The 21,633-nt window shown below is 45.4% G+C and overlaps 1 protein-coding gene across 7 annotated transcripts in view; it reads left to right on the forward strand.

Annotated features, from left to right (window-relative positions):
- LOC127661321 (rho GTPase-activating protein 42-like) overlaps positions 1–21,633 on the forward strand; it is a 177,892-nt gene that overhangs the window by 15,603 nt on the left and 140,656 nt on the right. For all 7 annotated transcript variants that reach the window (XM_052151944.1, XM_052151946.1, XM_052151945.1 and 4 more), the window contains exon 2: positions 19,222–19,317. In XM_052151944.1, coding sequence (XP_052007904.1) covers positions 19,222–19,317 — 96 coding nt within the window. The remainder of the gene's footprint in view (positions 1–19,221; positions 19,318–21,633) is intronic.

Genomic DNA, 21,633 nt, shown 5'->3' on the forward strand with positions numbered 1-21,633 from the left:
TGACACGGTATTTTCACAGACTAACACGTCACGTCTCTGGCATATACTACAGTATTTAAAATAGCATATATGCATTAGTTATATTCTCAATTTAATTTACAGAGCAATCCCTGCAAAGTTTTTAGGTTAACTATAGAAGAGACTAGGATTAGTGAGTCACACTAGCAAGACTCGCAAAAGGGGGCGTGGCATCACGATGGTGGCTCTACATCGTGATGTTGGTCAGCCATCACGATGGACGATGATATCGTCCATCGGCACAACCCTAGTTCGTACAGTATAAAAATGATTATGTCTATGGATAGCCCTCATAAGGATAGCCGCACCAATGTGTGTGTGTGTGTGTGTGTGTGTGTGTGTGTGTGTGTGTGTGTGTGTGTGTGTGTATGTATGTTTTGTACTGAGGATGTTTTATAGTCTCACCCTGTAATTTCTGTGTTTTTTTTCTGCATTGTGGCTGATTTATTGATTGTATTTGACAGATTAAAAAAAAGCTCAGTTTTTTTGGGGGGTCTTTCCCATTCATTTTTAATGATCGGTTAATTTTAGAATACCAAAGGTGTAACTTTTTTTTTACGACCACTTAGACGTCAATCAAACCCAGGTTCCCCTTCTGTCGCTCTCTCCACGTTGTGTCGGAAAAGCGACACTAGGGGTCTCTCTTGAGCGCCGATATTCACCTCTGATCTTATTGAAAAGGGCCAATGGGAGTTGGCAGTCAGTATTTGCATACCCCGCCCCCGGACATATGGGTATTTAAGCGGGGCAAATACGGGAGTTCATTCAGAAAATTTCTTCGGAGCCGATGGTCTGTCTGCAGTTTGCTGCGAGTTACACGCCACTTAAACGTTCCTGTTTTCATCTGACGATCTGCATGCTGTTGGATCTTGACGGCGCACAACAGCGGCTTTCTCCTTCTCAGTGCACGGCATGCATTGTTGCCCCTGAGCACTTCGGCAGCGCAGACACGTACACACACACACTGTGTATTAAAAGAGTTTTTACTAAAAGAGTAATTTTCTCTAAAAGAGCAAACACAGCGGCGTTGAACGTCCTTTTAAGGACGCGTCTTTTTCAAGATCCCTTTCCGCCCCTGTGTCGTTCCTGGATGCGGTAGAGTGCTCTCTGCTTCAGACGGCCACAGGCGCTGTCTCGTGTGTTTGGGCCGCGATCACACCGAGGCGGCATTTGTGGATGGTTCATGTTCTCACTGCGAGAACATGACCATGACCACGTTGCGGTCGCGGCTTGCTTTCAACAGAAAGCAAGCCACCCCAGCTGCACCCCGCATTGCTCCTTCTTCCCACGGGATTGAGGACGGTGCTGTTGGCGCTGGGGGCGATTTGGGGCGGCAGCGGGTGCAGTTTCTCCGGTAACCCCTCGAACCTCCCGTTCCTCGACACGCTCGCTGGTCTCCGTCCACGCCGCGGCGATAGCGGCTCGCCTCACGGCCCGGCTGTCTATCCTCCCGAGTCCGAAGCAGATGAGCTCGCCGCTGCATCGGAGAGTGCGGTGTCTGATGCCGAGGACTCCCCTGGACTGCCGCCTCGGGCCAGCAGGCCCAGGCTTAGGCCGACGCTCAGATGTCCGACATGCTTGCCCGGCCGCCTTGAGCGTGGGGTTGGACTGGAACCCTCCATCCTCCCCACAGCCTTCTCGGTTGGATGATTGGTTCCTGGGGCAGCGCGCCGTTCGTGGCCTCGCATCCCCCCGGTCCCTTTCTTCCCGGAGGTGCATGATGAGCTGACGTCTACGTGGAGAGCCCCGCTCTCCGCTCGTCTAGGTGCCACCCGCTCCACTCTCTCCACCCTCGATGGCGGAGAGCGCCACGGGTACGACGCGATTCCCCAGGTTGATAGGGCAGTTGCGCACCATCTATGCCCTGGTAGCCCTACCTCCTGGCGGGGTCGCCCCGTACTCCCATCCAAGCTGTGTAGGACAACATTCTCGCTTAACGCGAAGGCCTACACTACGGCTGGACGCGCTGCCTCCGCCCTGCATGCGATGGCCCTCCTGCAAGTCCACCAGGCCAAAGCTCTCAGAAACATGCACGGGGGTGGACCTGATCCTGATGTGCTGCAGGAACTGCGCTCAGCGACCGACCTCGCCCTGAGAGCGACGAAGGCCACAGTGCAGGCACTTGGACAGACGATGGCCACCCTGGTGGTCCAGGAACGCCATCTTTGGCTCAACCTGGTCGAGATGCGTGAGGCTGACAAAAACCGCTTCCTGAACGCACCTGTCTCCCAGATTGGCCTTTTCGGTGACACCGTCGAGGACTTTGCCCAACAGTTCTCCACGGTGAAGAAGCAGACGGAGGCCATTTCGCACATCATGCCCCGCCGCAGACCTGCCGCTACGGGCCCTGCCCCGTCTGCCCGCCGAGGGCATCCCCCTGTGAGGAAACCAGCTCCTGCTCCGCCTCAACCCGTGTCCAGCTCTCAGCCCCAGCATCGAGCACTCCGCAGGCGGCGCATGCCCCCTGTCTCACGAACCCCCTCCAGGACCCGGAAGGCTCCCAAGCGTTCCTGAGACAGCCGACCCAGAGCCGAAGACGTTAGCTCCGGAGGTGGTAAGACCGCTCCGTCCCCCGGTGGAGGGCCGAGAGGAGAATCCTTTGTTTTTTCATTTGCCACACCCCCTGACGTGGGCTGTGGTACCCACATTCTCAATAAAAGAGCTATTTCCTTTGCCTCTGGGTCACCTGGCCCGCAAATGCCGTTTTCACGGCAATGTGCTTTCAGATCACAACAGTCCCGGTACACCGGACGCGGCGATCCCGCCTTCCGCCTGCCCACGACTGTGCCCAGAGGACGCCAACATCAGACCTCCTCCTCAGTCAAGAACCCGCCCCCTGCCGGGCGCGCGGAGCAAGGTAAGTGCTTTGAGTCTATTCTCAGCACCTCAGCCTCAGGCCGCAACGAAGCCGCCCGATGCTGCATTACCTGTTCCGCCCTGCTGCGAGGCCCCGCCGGGTACGTCCAAAATACTCGTCCCTTTGGTGCCCCAGCGCAGAGCTGGGAAGCGTGGCTTTCACTTCCCAATGCATCACGCTGGCTGCACCGGACCATTCGACTCGGTTACGCAATTCAGTTTGCCCGACTCCCGCCCCCCTACAGGGGCGTCCGCTTTTCCGCAGTACACGGCGAGCACGGCAGTTTCCTGTGCACGGAAATCGCGACCCTCTTAGCCAAGGGCGCAGTAGAGCCCGTCCCTCCAACTGAAATGAGGAAGGGTTTCTACAGCCCTTACTTCATTGTACCCAAGAAAGGCGGCGGCTTACGACCAATCCTGGACTTGCGAGTTTTCAATCGGGCCTTGTTAAAACTCCCGTTCAAAATGCTTATGCAGAGAAATATTCTGGCTGGCGTTCAGCATCTAGATTGGTTTGCAGCGGTGGACCTGAAGGACGCGTACTTCCACGTCTCAATTCTGCCACGACACCGACCCTTCTTACGGTCCGCGTTCGACGGCCAGGCGTTTCAGTACAAAGTCCTCCCCTTCGGCCTGTCTCTGTCCCCTCGCGTCATCACGAAAGACGCAGAGGCGGCCCTTGCCCCGCTACGAGTAGCCGGCATCCGCATTCTCAACTACCTCGACGACTGGCTCATCCTAGCACACTCTCGAGAGTTACTATGCACACACAGAGACCAGGTGCTCCGGCACCTCAGCCGCTTGGGGCTTCAGGTCAACTGGGAAAAGAGCAAGCTTACTCCGGTTCAGAGCATCTCTTTTCTCGGGTTGGAGTTAGACTCAGTCGGTTTGCTTAGTGCTCAGTTGGTGCTGGACTGCCTCGCTTCCTTCAAGCCAGGCACAGTGGTCCCTCTAAAACTTTTCCAGAGGCTCCTGGGGCATATGGCGTCCTCCGCGGCGGTCGCGCCGCTGGGGTTGATGCATGTGAGACCACTCCAGCACTGGCTCCAGACTCGAGTCCCGAGACAAGCATGGCACCGCGGCACGCATTGGGTAAGGATCACCCCCGCCTGCCTCAAAACACTCCGACCCTGGACAGACCTCTGCTTTTTACGGGCAGGAGTGCCCCTGCAGCAGGTGTCCCGATGTGTCCTGGTCACAACCGACGCCTCCCGGTCCGGGTGGGGTGCCATGTGCAGCGGGCACGCAGCAGCGGGCTGTTGGAAAGGGGCCCCGCTGCGTTGGCACATCAATTGCCTGGAGTTGCTTACCGTCCTTCTTGCTCTCAGGAAGTTCCTCCCGTTAGTTCGGGACAAACATGTCCTCGTGAGATCGGACAGCACCACGGTGGTGGCGTACATAAATCGCCAAGGCGGCGTACGCTCCCGCCACATGTAACAACTCGCCCGCCGTCTCCTCCTATGGAGCCAGCAGCGACTCAAGTCGCTGCGTGCCACTCACATCCCCGGCAAGCTCAACGTCGTAGCGGACGCGCTATCTCGACAACGCCTGCCCGGCGGGGAGTGGAGGCTTCACCCCCAGTCGGTCCAGCTGATTTGGGAACGGTTTGGCAAGGCCCAGGTAGACCTGTTCGCCACCCAGGAAACCTCCCACTGCCCGCTCTGGTACGCCCTAACAGAGGCTCCCCTCGGGACAGACGCGCTGGCACACAGCTGGCCCTCGGGGCTGCGCAAGTACGCATTTCCCCCAGTGAGCCTTCTTGCACCGGTGCTGTGCAAGGTCAGGGAGGACGAGGAGCAAGTCACGTTGGTGGCCCCCTACTGGCCCACTCGGACTTGGTTCTTGGAACTCAGGCTCCTCGCGACAGCTCCTCCCTGGCGAATTCCCCTGAGAAAGGACCTCCTCTCTCAGGGACAGGGCACGCTCTGGCACCCGCGCCCAGACCTCTGAAACCTCCACGTCTGGTCCCTGGACGGGACGCGGAAGAGCTAGCCGGCTTACCGGCGACCGTTGTGAATACCATCAACCAAGCCAAAGCCCCCTCTACCAGGCACCTTTACGCCCTAAAGTGGCGCTTGTTTGCAGATTGGTGTTCTTCCCGAGCCGAAGACCCGCAGAGATGCGCGATTAGGTCAGTGCTTCTGTTCCTACAGGAGAGGCTGGACAGGAGGCTGTCCCCGTCCACCCTCAAGGTGTATGTTGCCACTATCGCCGCCCACCACGATCCTGTAGACGGCAAGTCTTTGGGTAAGCACGACCTGATCCTACCGAGAGATCCCCTGAGAGGCGCCCGGAGGTTGAATCCCTCCCGGCCAGGCCTAGTTCCCTCCTGGGATCTCTCGGTAGTCTTGGCAGGACTCCAGAGACCTCCCTTCGAGCCGCTCGAATCAGTTGGACTCAGGGCCCTCTCTCTTAAGACAGCCCTGCTGATCGCGCTCACCTCCATTAAGAGGGTCGGGGACCTGCAAGCGTTCTCTGTCAGCGACACTTGCCTGGAGTTCGGTCCGGCAGATACGTCTGTGATCCTAAGACCGCGACCGGGCTATGTGCCCAAGGTTCCTACCTCACCATTCCGAGATCAGGTAGTGAACCTGCAAGCGCTGCCCCGGGAGGAGGCAGACCCAGCCCTTTCGTTGCTGTGTCCAGTGCGCGCCCTGCGCATTTACCTGGACCGCACACAGAGCACCAGACGCTCTGAGCAGCTCTTTGTCTGCTTTGGGGGACGGCAGAAAGGGAATGCCGTCTCCAAACAGAGGCTCGCCCACTGGGTTGTCGACGCCATCACACTGGCTTATCACACCCAGGCCGTGCCCCTACCCTTGCGGGTCCGAGCTCACTCAACAAGGGGTGTTGCGTCCTCGTGGGCACTGGCCAAGTGCACCTCCCTAGCAGACATCTGTAGAGCCGCGGGTTGGGCAACACCCAACACCTTCGCGAGGTTTTACAACCTCCGCGTTGAGTCGGTTGCGTCTCGTGTTTTCTCAGGTCCGAGCCCGTAGAACTCGGTAAGACGTAGACCGACCGGCCGGGTGGATCGCTTGCACCCAGCACCCTTTTCCTGACGTCAAGGTAAAGTAGTGCGCCTTCTTCCCAGGGCGCCCCACTCCGAGTCGGGCCCCTGGTCGATTCCTCCCCAGCCCTCCGGGTCCGCGGTTCAGCGGAGGAACTCGCCGACCCAAGCCACTGCGGGTACCCTGATGGCTACCCTGTACTGGTATAGGTGCTCCACAGGTAAGGCTTCCTGCTCGGACTCCCCCTGTGTGTAATTCCACGGTTCTGTCTCCTTACGAGCGGACCCCCGTGTCTCCCTTAGGCAGTTACAGCTGCCTCGGTCGCCATGCTGTAGCAACTACCCCCTTTCGAGGCTGGATCTACCACCGCACCATACCTTCCACACAAGCCTTAAGACGGCCAAGTGACGTGTCTACCACTTTTCCTCCCCAAGAAAAAGGGCAGGTGTGGTCTCCGCAGGGTCTGGGTAAGACCCCCTTCCCTATATGCGTATAAGGGCCCCGGCCGTGATTGCTCTATGCGAGAAACATAGAGAGAAAAGAGGCCCAGCCAGGCTGGCCTGTTCCCATGTTGGCAAACATCGCCTTGTTCCCCTCCCAGGGTAACTAGAAGGACTCCGATGTTCTTATGGGGCATTGGGGAAGGGTAAGTGCAGCCAGGTACAGACGATTCGTGGCACTGGATGAAATCCCTGCCCGCCTCTGTATCGGCGGTCCACGTACAAGGTTCAGCGCATGGCAAGATTGGAATGGGTCCCCTAGTGTCGCTTCTCCGACACAACGTGGAGAGAGCGACAGAAAGGGAACGTTTGGTTACGTATGTAACCTCCGTTTCCCGAGGGAGGGAACGACACGTTGTGTCTTTCCTCCGCCAAGTCGCTGAACCGAGCCACTGTTGTGGCCGGACCATTTCCGGCTCCTCAGAAAAATCCTGAATGAACTCCCGTATTTGCCCCGCTTAAATACCCGTATGTCCGGGGGCGGGGTATGCAAATACTGACTGCCAACTCCCATTGGCCCTTTTCAATAAGATCAGAGGTGAATATCGGCGCTCAAGAGAGACCCCTAGTGTCGCTTCTCCGACACAACGTGTCGTTCCCTCCCTCGGGGAACGGAGGTTACATACGTAACCAAACGTTATTTCTTGTACATCCAGATGGCATATTGAGGAAAAGCCATCAAGTTTTTTCCTTCTCAGAACAATGAAACCATTTTTATTCAATTTAAAATTTGTATTTCAGTCAAAAATGTGTGATTTGCCTCATTACTTGAACGAAAAATTCCAACGGTTGGAACGTTAGGAATGCGAAGATAGCTGTACAATGTCTGGCATCTGCACACCCACATACATATTAAAAAATATATAAATGTATGCGAGCAGCCACCCACTATCTTTAACAGGCTATTGAACACAAGCACCATCACTTTCTTTTCTGCTGTAGGCTTGTTGTTGTAGTAGAGCCTGGAGGTAATGTCTCTTTCCTAACAGGCAGTGAGCTTTGGAGGCACTCTTGCATGACAGGCAGTGTGGAGGTGTGACATCAGATGAAACCTGTGATAAAAGCATCATATGTGCATACTGCCTCTGCCAGCTTCCACAGCATACCCTGTAATTACAGTTGCTGCTGACATTACATGCCAAATGCAGCAAAACATGCTTGTTAATGTCATAACAGGAATGTGGCTTTGTTGTTACATGCATGTTCTGAGCATATGCTAATTGGATGGTGATGTTTTAAGGAATTGTTCACTAAAATGTTTTTTTTATTTTATTCATTATTTACTTACCCTCATGCCATTCCAAACCTGAATTTTTGGGGAATCGTCAGCTCTTTCCCATGCAATGACAGTTCATAGTGACTATGTCTGTCAAGCTCTGAAATGGACAAAAACACTAACAAAGTCCAATAAAAGTAGTCCATACAACAGCACTATATTTCAAGTATTCTGAAGTCATACATCAGCTTTGTTGGAGGAATAGACTGTTGAAACTTGAAATAACAAAGTCAATTTCAAAGCAAATAAATCAAATATGAGATTAATTTAATACAGTTTTTTCAATATAATTTTTTAATGACTTTTCAAAGACTTTTAAAGGCATCCAATAATGCAATCCAGTAATTGGTCCCACTGTAACTATATATTATCTAAAAATTCTAAATATACAAAAAAGATTGAAAAGTATCGACTCACAAGCATAATTCGTTCAGAATTTGGTCTACAGTGGTTTCATTGTATTTTTCTCGGTGTAGATTCAAAAGAACTGGCTCATTAGAGTACTTCGTTCGGGAATCCAAAATAAAAGATTGAAAAGAATCGGCTCAAAAGCATATATTGTTCAGAGTTCTGACTATTGGGCGCAATGTTTTTCTCACAATAGATTCAAAAGAACCGGCTTATATGATTCATTCCTTTGGAAATTAGACTACACTGGTCACAATGTGGATTTCATGCTGTAGATTCAAAGGAACCAGCTCGTTAGAGTAATTTGTTCGGGAATCAGACTACACTAGTCGCACTGTATGTTTCACGCTGTTGATTCAAAAGAACCGACTCATCTGAGTCATTCAATCTGGACTATATCAGTCCTGAATGATATATATATGATATATACATAAGACTATAATGGTTACTCTGTATGTTTCAAAACAACCAACTCAAAAGAGTAATTGATTCAGAAATCAGACTGCATTGGTCACGTTGTGTTTCTCGTTGCGTTTCTCGTAGATCCAAAGGAACCAGCTCGTTAGAGTTATTCGTTCAGGAATATGACTACACAGGTCACGCTGTATGCTTCACACTGTAGATTCCAAAGAACTAGTCATTTGTTCGGGAAGAGTCATTTGTTTGGGAATCAGCCTGCACTGGTAGCACTGTATGTTTAATGCTGTTGATTAAAAAAAAAACGGCTAAATAAAGTGATTTGTTCAGGAATCGGGGTACACTAGTTGGGCTGTGTGTTTCACGCTGTAGATTAAAAAGAACCAGCTCATTAGAGTTGTGCTTTCGGGAATCAGGCTACACTTGTCGCAGTATGATTCACAGTATAGTTTTAAAAGAACCAGCTTAAATGAGCCATTCCATCAGGAATCAGACCACTTCTGTATGTTTTGCGGTGTAGATTCAAAAGAACAGGCTCATAAGAGTAATTTGTTCAGGAATCGGACTACACTGGCTGTGTTATGTGGTTGACGCTGTAGATTCAAAGAACAGGCTAATAAGAGTAATTCATTCGGGAATCGGACTGCACTAGTCGGGCTGTATGTTTCACACTGTAGATTCAAAAGGACCAGCTCATATGAGTTATTAATTCAGGAAAAGGACTACATAAAAAATACATGAAAATCATAAAGTTCTGTTATTTATTTATGTTATTTTTTCAATGGAAGGGCTTCCGAATATGTTCTCGGTTCACTCTGTTTTTCATTGAATTACAAATATTCTTCAAATAATCTCTATTCTTTAATGGCAGATGAGAGTGAATTCAAAAGAGAGAAAAAATAAAGTAACAGCGAAAGGAATACAAGGCAGCAGGGAGGATGTCTGTGACCTTTTTAGAAATGTCCTCTAAACATGCTCATCTCCTTGTTTCTAGTTTTGCCCTTTGAGTTCTTATTGTTATTGTCTATGTTCTACCCCTGCATCTGGAAAGGTAATAACAGATACGCTCTCTCAGTGTGTCTGTGTTACAGGGAGTGGTTCCTGCTGGTTTTATGTCCACATCCAGACTGTATGTGTCAGTTTTTGTGTATAATGCATCATGACAGTTCACACTGTTCTGTCATCCTTCTTGGATCCAATATTCCATCTTATCCTCACTGATATATTATTGAAACCCAGTGTGAATGTATATGATTACATACACTCATGATTCTTGTTCTTAGAGGCATATGTCCAATCAAGCAGCGCTGAGAACAGCCAGTCTTACACTTCAGCAATGTTTCAGACACCAGCTGTTTGATACAAGAGCTCTGAAACCTTCCTAGACAACATTTTAAAGGAATATTATTGAAGTTACAGTGAGGCACTTACAATGGAAGTGAATAGGGTGAATTGTTGGGGGTTTAAAGGCAGAAATGTGAAGCTTATAATTTTGTAAAAGCAGCTACATTAATTATTCTGTTAAAACATTTACGTAAATCGTTGTTTACCTTGATTACAAGATTTACTGCATTATGTTGTCATGGCAATGCATTGTACATTGGATATAACTTTAAACAGAAAAAGGTTAGTAAGTGATTTTATCCCACCTAAATTTACATTTATTCATTTGGCAGATGCTTTTATCCAAAGGAACTTACAAAAGAGGAATAATTAATCATAAGCAATTCATCTTAAGAAGACAGTAGTTCAAAAAGTGCTGCATTTCAAAGCTTCACTAGCATCAGAATAGTAGTATCCAAGACAGATTAGAGTGCAACAAGAATAGATATATAAAATATATATTAGGGCTGTCGATTTATCACGTTAATTCAGTGTGATTAATTTGACTAAAAATAACATGTTAAACAAATTTACGCAATTAATTGCAATACCCCCGGGACCATAATAAGGAAGATTCCTGAGAAATGCAAGCTTGTAGTACCACCTGTTTACACCAGAGGGCAGTAAGTGAAACTTCAGCTGCGTGACAACGCGCAGTTTATACAGTGAAGAAAAACACCCCTGAGCAGCAGAACAACACAGACATGCGTTACGTTCTTGTGTTAAAAACACTTGATGGAGCGCAAATCAGAACTAAGGAATCTCAAGATGTGTTCTAATTATTAAACTATATTTAACTTGACACAGTGACCTAAAAATTTGTATGATGCAATGCACACGAGACGCTAAGCATGTCTGACACAGGTGTAAATTGACGGGTCCTTAAACAAGCCCTCATAATAAATCTCAAACTGATTGACAAATTCACTTGTGAAATGGATTGCTGTGAACTGTATGACAATGATTGACTTATGATCAGTAATATGGTAGTAAACAATACATTGTATTCTAAAGCCGCTTTTTGTATTGTCTTATCAATGATTAACTCTTCTGCTACAAGAATGTAATGCATTTTAATTATCTGAATATTTTTTATTTGTATTTATATATATATATATATATATATATATATATATATATATATATATATATATATACACACACTCACCTAAAGGATTATTAGGAACACCATACTAATACTGTGTTTGACCCCTTTCAGCCTTCAGAACTGCCTTAATTCTACATGGCATTGATTCAACAAGGTGCTGAAAGCATTCTTTAGAAATGTTGGCCCATATTGATAGGATAGCATCTTGCAGTTGATGGAGATTTGTGGGATGCACATCCAGGGCATGAAGCTCCCGTTCCACCACATCCCAAAGATGCTCTATTGGGTTGAGATCTTGTGACTGTGGGGGCCATTTTAGTACAGTGAACTCATTGTCATGTTCAAGAAACCAATTTGAAATGATTTGAGCTTTGTGACATGGTGCATTATCCTGCTGGAAGTAGCCATCAGAGGATGGGTACATGGTGGCCATAAAGGGATGGACATGGTCAGAAACAGTGCTCAGGTAGGCTGTGGCATTTAAACAATGCCCAATTGGCACTAAGGGGTCTAAAGTGTGCCAAGAAAACATCCCCCACACCATTACACCACCACCACCAGCCTGCACAGTGGTAACAAGGCATGATGGATCCATGTTCTCATTCTGTTTACACCAAATTCTGACTCTACCATCTGAATGTCTCAACAGAAATCGAGACTCATCAGACCAGGCAACATTTTTCCAGTCTTCAACTGTCCAATTTTGGTGAGCTCTTGCAAATTGTAGCCTCTTTTTCCTATTTGTAGTGGAGATGAGTGGTACCCGGTGGGGTCTTCTGCTGTTGTAGCCCATCCGCCTCAAGGTTGTGCATGTTGTGGCTTCACAAATGCTTTGCTGCATACCTCGGTTGTAACGAGTGGTTATTTCAGGCAAAGTTGCTCTTCTATCAGCTTGAATCAGTCGGCCCATTCTCCTCTGACCTCTAGCATCAACAAGGCATTTTCAGCCCACAGGACTGCCGCATACTGGATGTTTTTCCTTTTCACACCATTCTTTGTAAACCCTAGAAATGGTTGTGCGTGAAAATCCCAGTAACTGAGCAGATTGTGAAATACTCAGACCGGCCCGTCTGGCACCAACAACCATGCCATGCTCAAAATTGCTTAAATCACCTTTCTTTCCCATTCTGATGAGAAATTGAACAGGTGTTCCTAATAATCCTTTAGGTGAGTGTATGTATATATATATATATATATATATATATATATATATATATATATATATATATAATTAAAAAAATTTAAAGATAACTATGTATCATTATTTCATCATTATATATTGAATTATTTTTATATGAGGGGCTTTCTCAGCAAATATTTGTATATGCGATTAATCGCAATTAATTAATCGGGACACCATGTAACTATTTAGATTAAAAATTCTAAACGATTGACAGCCCTTATATATAAATACTTATTATTTATTCTTTTTTTCGTTTGTTTTTTTTTTGTTAAGTGCTAATGGAAAAGATGTTTTTAGCCGAGTGAGTCTGCTTCATTTGTGGAGTTGGGAAGGTCATTCCACCAACATGGTACAGTGAAATCAGAAGTCCGGGAAGTTTTATGGTGCCTCTTTGTGTTGGTAAAACAAACGCTGCTCAATAGTCGACCACAGGCGTCTGGTGGGAACATAGCTCTGCAGAAATTATTTTAGGTATGCTGGAGCAGACCCAGTGACTGTTCTGTATGCCAGCATCAGAGCCTTGAATTTGATACGTACATCAACCAGCACACTGTGAAGAGAGACAAGGAGTGGTGTAACGTGCTCTCTTAGGTGCATTAAAGACCAGATGTGCTGCTGCATTCATGATCATTTCCAGGGGCGGGGAGGCCTGCAATGAGAGTGTTACAGTAGTCCAGTCTAGTTATGACAAGTGACTGAACAATGTTGTGTGGCACCTACATCATGACAAATATGCAAAAACTTGTCACAAATTCGCCATTTATAATTTTCACATGCAAATGAGCTTTGTGGCACACTTGAAACAAATTGTCCATTGTTGCCAAAGGTTTGCTGCAGGTTCACCACTACCGGTGAAGAGCTGCAAACTTCTGGAAAACATTTGCGGCGAATCACAAGCTCATTTGCATGTGAAAATAATGAATGGCTAATGTGCGGCAAGTTTGCGGCTAGTTTGCCAGAACATCCCATCTGTTTAAAAATAGGCTGTTTCACCAAGTATTTGTGTGCTTTTAAGTATTGAGTCATTAGCTTAGCAACATGCTAACAAGCGAGTCAGCTGTAAGCATCATTAATTGAGTATCTTGTAATTTTGTGCAGTGCACATGTGAGTGACCATTACTGGAGCTTCTGCCTCTGAAGAGTGATTCAAATCATGCTGAAATTTTACAACAATAACATTATTGCTAAATATTTAGCTTCTTAAGCTTTATTCTTCAGGCTAGTTCAGCTAATGCTATTCAGTGTGCATGTTCTAAAGTAAACAAATAATGCCTCCTTCAAAAAGATGATTTGCACTTTTAACTCCAAGGTGGAACTTTCATTCCAACTGCCTCTATATTACTACTGCATTACAATTTCTCCATATCCTCCACCAGAGCCAGAAACAAGGCTCTGGGTGTGCTTAGGGAAAAGTTGGTATGCAAGAAATTGAAGAGTAATTGATAGTTCTCGCAGAGGGTTTGTGGTAGCATTACATCATTCATTCAGTTCCGGCATCTCATCCTATCATGGTCTCATAAGGCCCACAGCTGTCTTCCTTTGCTCGTATGATATGCTGCTTTCACCCACCTCCACCCCAACACCACCAGTTTAGGTCCTGTCCTGCTCTAGGGGTGAGCTCCTCTCCTCTGCCGTCTTTGCCTTCCCTTAGGATCTGATGGTTCGAGCGAGAATCCTGATGCTGAACCGTAGGATGGTGCGTACGCCAGAGAATTCTAGTTCATCACCAACTCATGTTATTCCATACTATTTCTCCCATTTTAATACAAGCTGTCTGTCTCGGGGCTAAACTGTCTCTGGCTCTGCTCAACTTTGTTCCATTGCTAGCAGTCGCTGTTGCTCATGTTGCCTCATATCGCCAACTATCTCTGAAAATTAATACATTTCTGGTCGCTTTGTTGCTGCAAATCAATGTCAGTGTGAACGCCCCTTTAGAAATTAGCTACCTCTTTTGCAAGGCAGCTCACTGAGATTAGGAATAGAGCCAAGAACCCCATGTTTAGAATCTTAGCACAGAGATTCCCTAGAGGCATGACAGCTGTGTATTGTGACATGCAGCAAAGTGACATGAGTGTTCTGTGGAAATGGACAGCAGAGATGGACAGTTTGGAGAGCTGAGAGAGACAGGATGAAAGAGTAAGCAAAAGCCTCACTGAGATGACCTCTGTGGCTGATGTACAATCTTGCCTTGTTGGGGAAGCGACATTGAAACTGTAGCTTTCCAAGTTACTAGTTGCTAAATATTTCCATAAATCGCAGACATTTCATAATATTATAGTAGAAACCTCTGATCTGGTCGAAGCCAGTCCTTATAGAAGCTCTCACTGAGAATTTTAGGAAAGTGATGTAGCTGTGTCTCAGCACTTCAGCGCTGAAGCTCTCTGTCGGTATGAGAGGTACTGCATTATTGATGGGGCTCATTCATTCGACTGAGCAAACTGACAACTCAAACAGATTATTGACCTGCAACCAGGAGTTTCTGAGCTGGTGCATGCCATGAGATAATATACCTGCTCACTCAGTACATCAGTGCATAACCTTGTTACAGGCCCTCAGTGCTATGGGAGACGCTTAAGGTCACAGATGGAACCTGTTACTGAGTAAATTCCTGTGTTTCTCAGTGAGTAATTCTCAGTTGAAAAGCCTAGAGTAGACTTGGCCTTATCTTTAAATAGAATAAAAGACCATTATATGCGAAAGGCAAATAGTAAAATGGATTAGTTGATCCAGCTTTGGCTTTAAAGGAATAGTTCATCCGAAAATGAAAATCATCCATTTACCAAACAAATTAATAATTTACCCAACCTCATATCTTTCGAAACCTGTATGAGCACAAAGGGAGTTGTTATTGTAGAATGTCCAAGCTGCTCTTTTCCATACAATGACAGTGAATGATGACCACAGCTGTCAAGAATGATTTTCACTGGATAATGATTTAAATTTCAGTCTGTCCCTCAAACAAAGCTTTCAAATGGCTACAGAAATCTTGGAATATCACAATTATACACTATCAAAGAATTAAAACACTTCACAAACTCAGTAACTCAAATATGGTGGCTACGTTCATAATGTCAAACCTTGTTGGTTCTCATTGCAACTCATAAGGAAATATTATGATGTCAGGTTGCAAGAACCAATGAGGTTTGATGTTATCAACGCCATATTTAATTTAATACAATTTTCTTTAGTGATCTGATTTTATTTCAGAGTAAGAAATGGCATACATTTTGTTCTGTTCTTCACATTAAGTGATCATATGCCTTCAGAAGACTTGGAATATTGTGCATGAATATCGATTACTCTTACTCTTGTTGTTTTATGGTGTCTTTTTTGTTTTCTTTTTTTTTTCTTCCTTCAAGATTGACAAACCCGAAGTAAATATTCACTTGCATTATAAACCCTGAGAAGACATTAAAACATTTTCAAAATAAAGTCAGATGGGTTAGAGGTGACTAAATAATGACAGAATTTTAGGGTGAACTATTCATTTACAAATGAAAAAAAAAAGAAAAAGTATTTTACCCCTAAATAATTTATCACAAAAAACAGGATTTGCTTTCTTTTTTAAAATAAAACCATTTATGGAAACTAAGCTGCAAAAAAATAAACTGAAATATTAATGTATTGATGTCTTAAACATAAGCACTTTAAAATAAACCCACATTTACATTCTGTATTCACTGCCAGGGGTGGTGTTACTCATTTCAAATGCAAAGAGGTAAGCTAATCATCACAGAACTCATTCACAGATTGAAATCTTAAAGGTACATGCACAGTCTGCTTAATTCAAAATTTTAGAGAGAAGGCAAAACACTGTCATGAAAACTGAAAACTTCTGTGCAAAAAACTTCTCTAACATTTTAAGTGAACTTCAGGGGAATAAATACTACAAAAGTATAGAATATGATCCCGTTTAAAGCTGATGTGTGTACTTTTTACAAAAAAACTGATGTGTGTACTTTTTACTTTTTACTGTCCCTGTCCCCTCGCGTCTTCACGAAGGTCACAGAGGCAGCCCTTGCCCCGCTAAGGGAAGTGGGCATTCGCATACTCAGCTACCTCGATGACTGGCTCATCCTGGCCCACTCCCGAAAGTTACTATGCGCCCACAGGGATTAGGTATCCAGGCATCTCAGCAGCCTAGGGCTTCAGGTCAATTGGGAAAAGAGCAAGCTCACCCGGTTCAAAGCATCTCTTTTCTCAGCTTGGAGTTAGACTCAGTCTCAATGGTAGCGCACCTCACCAACGAGCGTGCACAGTCAGTGATGAAATGCCTCACCTTGTTCAAGCCAGGCATGACGATTCCTCTAAAACATTTTCAGAGGCTCCTGGGGCATATGGCGTCCTCCGTGGTGGTCGCGAGACTGGGGTTGATGCATAACAGACCACTTCAGCACTGGCTCCAGACTCGAGTCCCAAGATGGGCATGGCGCCTCTGTACATGTGTTTATCAACCCCGCCTGCTACCAGACTTTCAAACCCTGGACATACCTCTTTTTTCTATGAACAGGAGTCCCCTTACAGCAGGTGTCCCGACACGTTCTGGTCACCACAGACGCCTCCAAACAGGGTTGGGGCGCCGTGTTCAATGGGCACGCAGCCGCTGGCCTCTTGAAAGGGCCCCAGCTTTGTTGGCACATCAACTGCCTAGAGTTGCTGGCTGTACTTCTTGCCCTACGGAGGTTCCTCCTGCTTCCTTCTGACAGCACCATGACGGAAACCTACATAAACCGCCAAGGTGGTGTGCGCTCCCGTCACATGTCACAACTCGCCCACCATCTCCTCCTTTTGAGCAAGCAGCGACTCAGGTCGCTGTGCACCACTCACATCCCAGGCAGCCTCAACACAGTAGCGGACGAGCTGTTGCGACATGTCGTAAACATGATCAACCAAGCCAAAGCTCCCTCTACCAGGCAACTTTACGCCCTTAAGTGGCGCTTGTTCGTAAATTGGTGTTCTTCCCAGTCTGAAGACCCACAGAGGTGCGCAGTCGGGTCAGTGGTCTCATTCCTGCAGGAGAGGTTGTCCCCCTCCACCTTGAAGGTGTATGTCGGCGCTATTGCGGCCCACCACAACGCAGTACATGGCAAGTCTTTGAGTAAGCACAACTTGCTTATCAGGTTCATTAGAGGCACCCAGAGGTTGAACCCTTCCCGGCCAAGCCTGTTGCCCTCCTGGGATCTCTCAGTGGTCCTCTCAGGCCTTCAGAGATCCCCCTTCGAGCCACTAGAATCAGTCAAGCTCAAGGCCCTCTCCCTGAAAACGGCCCTACAAATTGCACTCACCTCCATCAAGAGGTTTGGGGAGTTGCGAGCTTTCCCTGTCAGCGACACCTGCCTGGAGTTCGGTCCGGCAGACACTCACATCGTTCTAAGACTGCGACCGGGCTACGTGCCCAAGGTTCCTATGACTCCTTTCAGAGACCAGGTAGTGAACCTTCAAGTGCTGCCCTGGGAGGCGGCAGACCCAGCCCTTTCGTTGCTGTGTCCAGTTTGGCCCTGCGTACTTATGTGGACCGCATGCAGAGCTTTAGATGTTCTGAGCAGCTCTTTGTCTACTTTGGTGGACAGCGGAAAGGGAATGCTGTCTCCAAACAGATGCTTTCCCACTGGGTGGTTGACGCCATAGCATTATAGCATATCCACCATAGGCACATTTCCCAACTAATATGTTAAATTAGCGATCTGGAACAATTTCACTGTGACACCATCTGACCAGCTTAAATATGGGACAAATCGTCATCATTTTATCTTGAAATACGGTAGGATCCCGTATTTTATGGGAGGGGTGGCAACCCTAAATATTTGGTATGCGCCATTCAAAGACCCAGGTGCTACAGAAATGCTATTTCTGTGAAATGTTGACCTTTCAATTTTGTCAAAAGTGGATCCAAAGTGAAAACAAATTCTATTTGATACTAAAAGAGGGTGAAATACAAAGCAAAATATTCTGACATATACCTTGCTTACCAATGAAAAAGTCATTTGATGCAAATGTAGATTAAATATTGCCTCAAAAACAACCTTCTGTTCATTTTCTCTCATTTTTGTTGGGGGTTTTTTCAGCATTGAAATTTTGATTAAAATTTGATTTAATGTGAAACAAAATGCCTCAAACTGAACTGACGCTACACTTAAAAGAAAAGTGGCTTCAGCGCTACGGATTGTACTGCAGTGAACTGTTGATCTTTGTGGAATTACAAGCCTCAGTTGAAGCTGATCACTCCAAGACCTGTGTCATCTGGCGTATTAGCTCCGGTCTAACTAATGAGCATTATGATGCTCACTCATGGCCTTTCTCGACAGATGTCAATGAGGAATTTACCCAGCAGTCAAAAGTGCAACATTAGTATTCCTCCCTTTGACAAATCTCGTGCTTTAAAGCTTGAATGTGTCATTTTCCATTTCCCCAAGCCTAGCATTCTTCCAAATAGAAGATTAAAGGGAATGTAATGAGGAAAAGCCTTTTTGGACCTTGCTTTGTTTGAGAGTTTGTGAGGGCTTTTGTTGGTCTTTGGTAAAGCAGTTGGGTCTATCACCTCTTTAGAGGATGATGAAATGGCTTTTCTCTGCATTGTCATTACCGTTTTTGATTTGAGTTGAGTTGCTTAGCATTTCCTTCTCAAGTTCTTTCTGCCCATGTTGACTGAGATGTACATTTAATACTACAGATTAAAAGTTATTTACTCTCGGCCGGGAAGGAAGATTATGTATTTTTATGCAGATTCCCATAGAGCAGTTTTGAATGGCTGATGCAACTTTGACTCTAACAGTTCTGTTTTGTGTTGATTTAAAGGGATAGTTCACCACATTATTGTTGTAAACCTGGTATAAATGCATAGGTCAACAAGATGCAAAATTATTAACAATTATTAACATTAACATAAATAAATGTCAGAGAGACATTTAATTCACATGACTTTTGTGTGTCAGGGGAAAATCGTAGCATTTGTTTAAGTATTGTAGGAGATACTTATCTCAACTTAGACACTTAAGGTACATTCTTATTGGTATTTCAAAATGTTGTCTTTTCCTTTCTCTCTATTTCTCTCTCTTTTTTAGGTCTCTCGGCAGCCGTTCAGAAGTTCTCCCAGTCTTTACAGGAGTTCCAATTTGAGTGCATTGGAGATGCAGAGACAGATGATGAAGTAAATATCGGTAAGTGTGAAATCGCCTCCTTTTTGGATTAGATGTCATGAAAGACATTATTTATTATAAATATAAAAATTCTTTTTTTAAAGAATCTTGAGAGAATCTGTGCATCTCGGTCTACTCTATCAGAGAGGAAATAATAAAAATAATATATATATATATATATACAGGTGAAACTCGAAAAATTAGAATATCGTGCAAAAGTTATATATAAAACTAAAATATTATATAGACTCATAACAAGCAAAGTAAGTTATTTCAAGCCTTTATTTGATTTTATGATTATGGCTTACAGCTTATGAAAACCCCAAATTCAGAATCTCAGAAAATTAGAATATTGTGAAAAGGTTCAGTATTGTAGTCTCAAAGTGTCACACTCTAATCAGCTAAACACCTGCAAAGGGTCCCTGAGCCTTTAAATGGTCTCTCAGTCTGGTTCAGATGAATTCACAATCATGGGGAAGACTGCTGACCTGACAGTTGTGCAGAAAACCATCATTGACACCCTCCACAAGGAGGGAAAGCCTCAAAAGGTAATTGCAAAAGAAGTTGGATGTTCTCAAAGTGCTGTATCAAAGCACATTAATAGAAAGTTAAGTGGAAGGGAAAAGTGTGGAAGAAAAAGGTGCACAAGCAGCAGGGATGACCGTAGCCTGGAGAGGATTGTCAGGAAAAGGCCATTCAAATGTGTGGGGAGCTTCACAAGGAGTGGACTGAGGCTGGAGTTACTGCATCAAGAGCCAGCACACACAGACGGGTCCTGGACATGGGCTTCAAATGTCAAATGTCTTACCTGGGCTAAAGAAAAAAAGAACTGGTCTGTTGCTCAGTGGTCCAAAGTCCTCTTTTCTGATGAGAGCAAATTTTGCATCTCATTTGGAAACCAAGGTCCCAGAGTCTGGAGGAAGAATGGAGAGGCACACAATCCAAGATGCTTGAAGTCCAGTGTGAAGTTTCCACAGTCTGTGTTGGTTTGGGGAGCCATGTCATCGGCTGGTGTTGGTCCACTGTGCTTTATTAAGTCCAGAGTCAACGCAGCCGTCTACCGGGACATTTTAGAGCACTTCATGCTTCCTTCAGCAGACAAGCTTTATGGAGATGCTGACTTCATTTTCCAGCAGGACTTGGCACCTGCCCACACTGCCAAAAGTACCAAAACCTGGTTCAATGACCATGGTATTACTGTGCTTGATTGGCCAGCAAACTCGCCTGACCTGAACCCCATAGAGAATCTATGGGGCATTGCCAAGAGAAAGATGAGAGACATGAGACCAAACAATGCAGAAGAGCTGAAGGCCGCTATTGAAAAATTTTGGTCTTCCATAACACCTCAGCAGTGCCACAGGCTGATAGCATCCATGCCACGCCGCAATGAGGCAGTAATTAATGCAAAAGGGGCCCAAACCAAGTACTGAGTACATATGCATGATTATACTTTTCAGAGGGCCGACATTTCTGTATTTAAAATCCTTTTTTTTTATTGATTTCATGTAATATTGTAATTTTCTGAGATTCTGAATTTGGGGTTTTCATAAGCTGTAAGCAATAATCATCAAAATTATATCAAATAAAGGCTTGAAATATCTTACTTGGCTTGTAATGAGTCTATATAATATATTAGTTTCACCTTTTAAGTTGAATTACTGAAATTAATGAACTTTTGCACGATATTTTAATTTTTCGAGTTTCACCTGTATATATATCACATTTATATAATGAAAAATATCATAGTTAATACAGTTAGTGTTAATATAGTAAATCCATGCTACATTTTTGTGTGGATTAAAAAGCCATTTTAATTTCTGTCTGTTCATTGCACAATACTTTCTCCCACTTTTCTCATCAATGCTGTTTAGAATGATGTTTATGATGGTTTTAAAGGAATTGTTCACCCAAGATGCTTTCCATCCCAGATGTGTATGACTTTCTTTCTTCTGCAGAATAATTTTTTTTAAATATCTCAGCTCTGTATGCCAAGTGAATCCAAGTGAATGGTAGCCTGAACTTTGAAGGTCCAGAAAGCATATGAAGGCAGTATAAAAGTAATCAACTCCAGTGGTTTAATCCATGTCTTCAGAAAGTATATGATATGTTAAAATTTAACCTATAACCAAAATGAAAACCTTTTTACTATAAATCTCCACTTTCCCTTCCACTTCCACATTCTTCTTCTTTTGTTTTTGGCGATTACATTTTTTATGCACATCACCACCTACTGGGCAGGCAGAAGGATTTATATAAAAAAAAATACTTAAATATTGATCTGTTTCTCACCCATACCTATCATATCTCTTCTGAAGATATGGATTTAACCACTGTCTT

The sequence above is a fragment of the Xyrauchen texanus genome, chromosome 21 (genome assembly GCF_025860055.1).
Source record: "Xyrauchen texanus isolate HMW12.3.18 chromosome 21, RBS_HiC_50CHRs, whole genome shotgun sequence".
NCBI lineage: Eukaryota > Metazoa > Chordata > Actinopteri > Cypriniformes > Catostomidae > Xyrauchen > Xyrauchen texanus.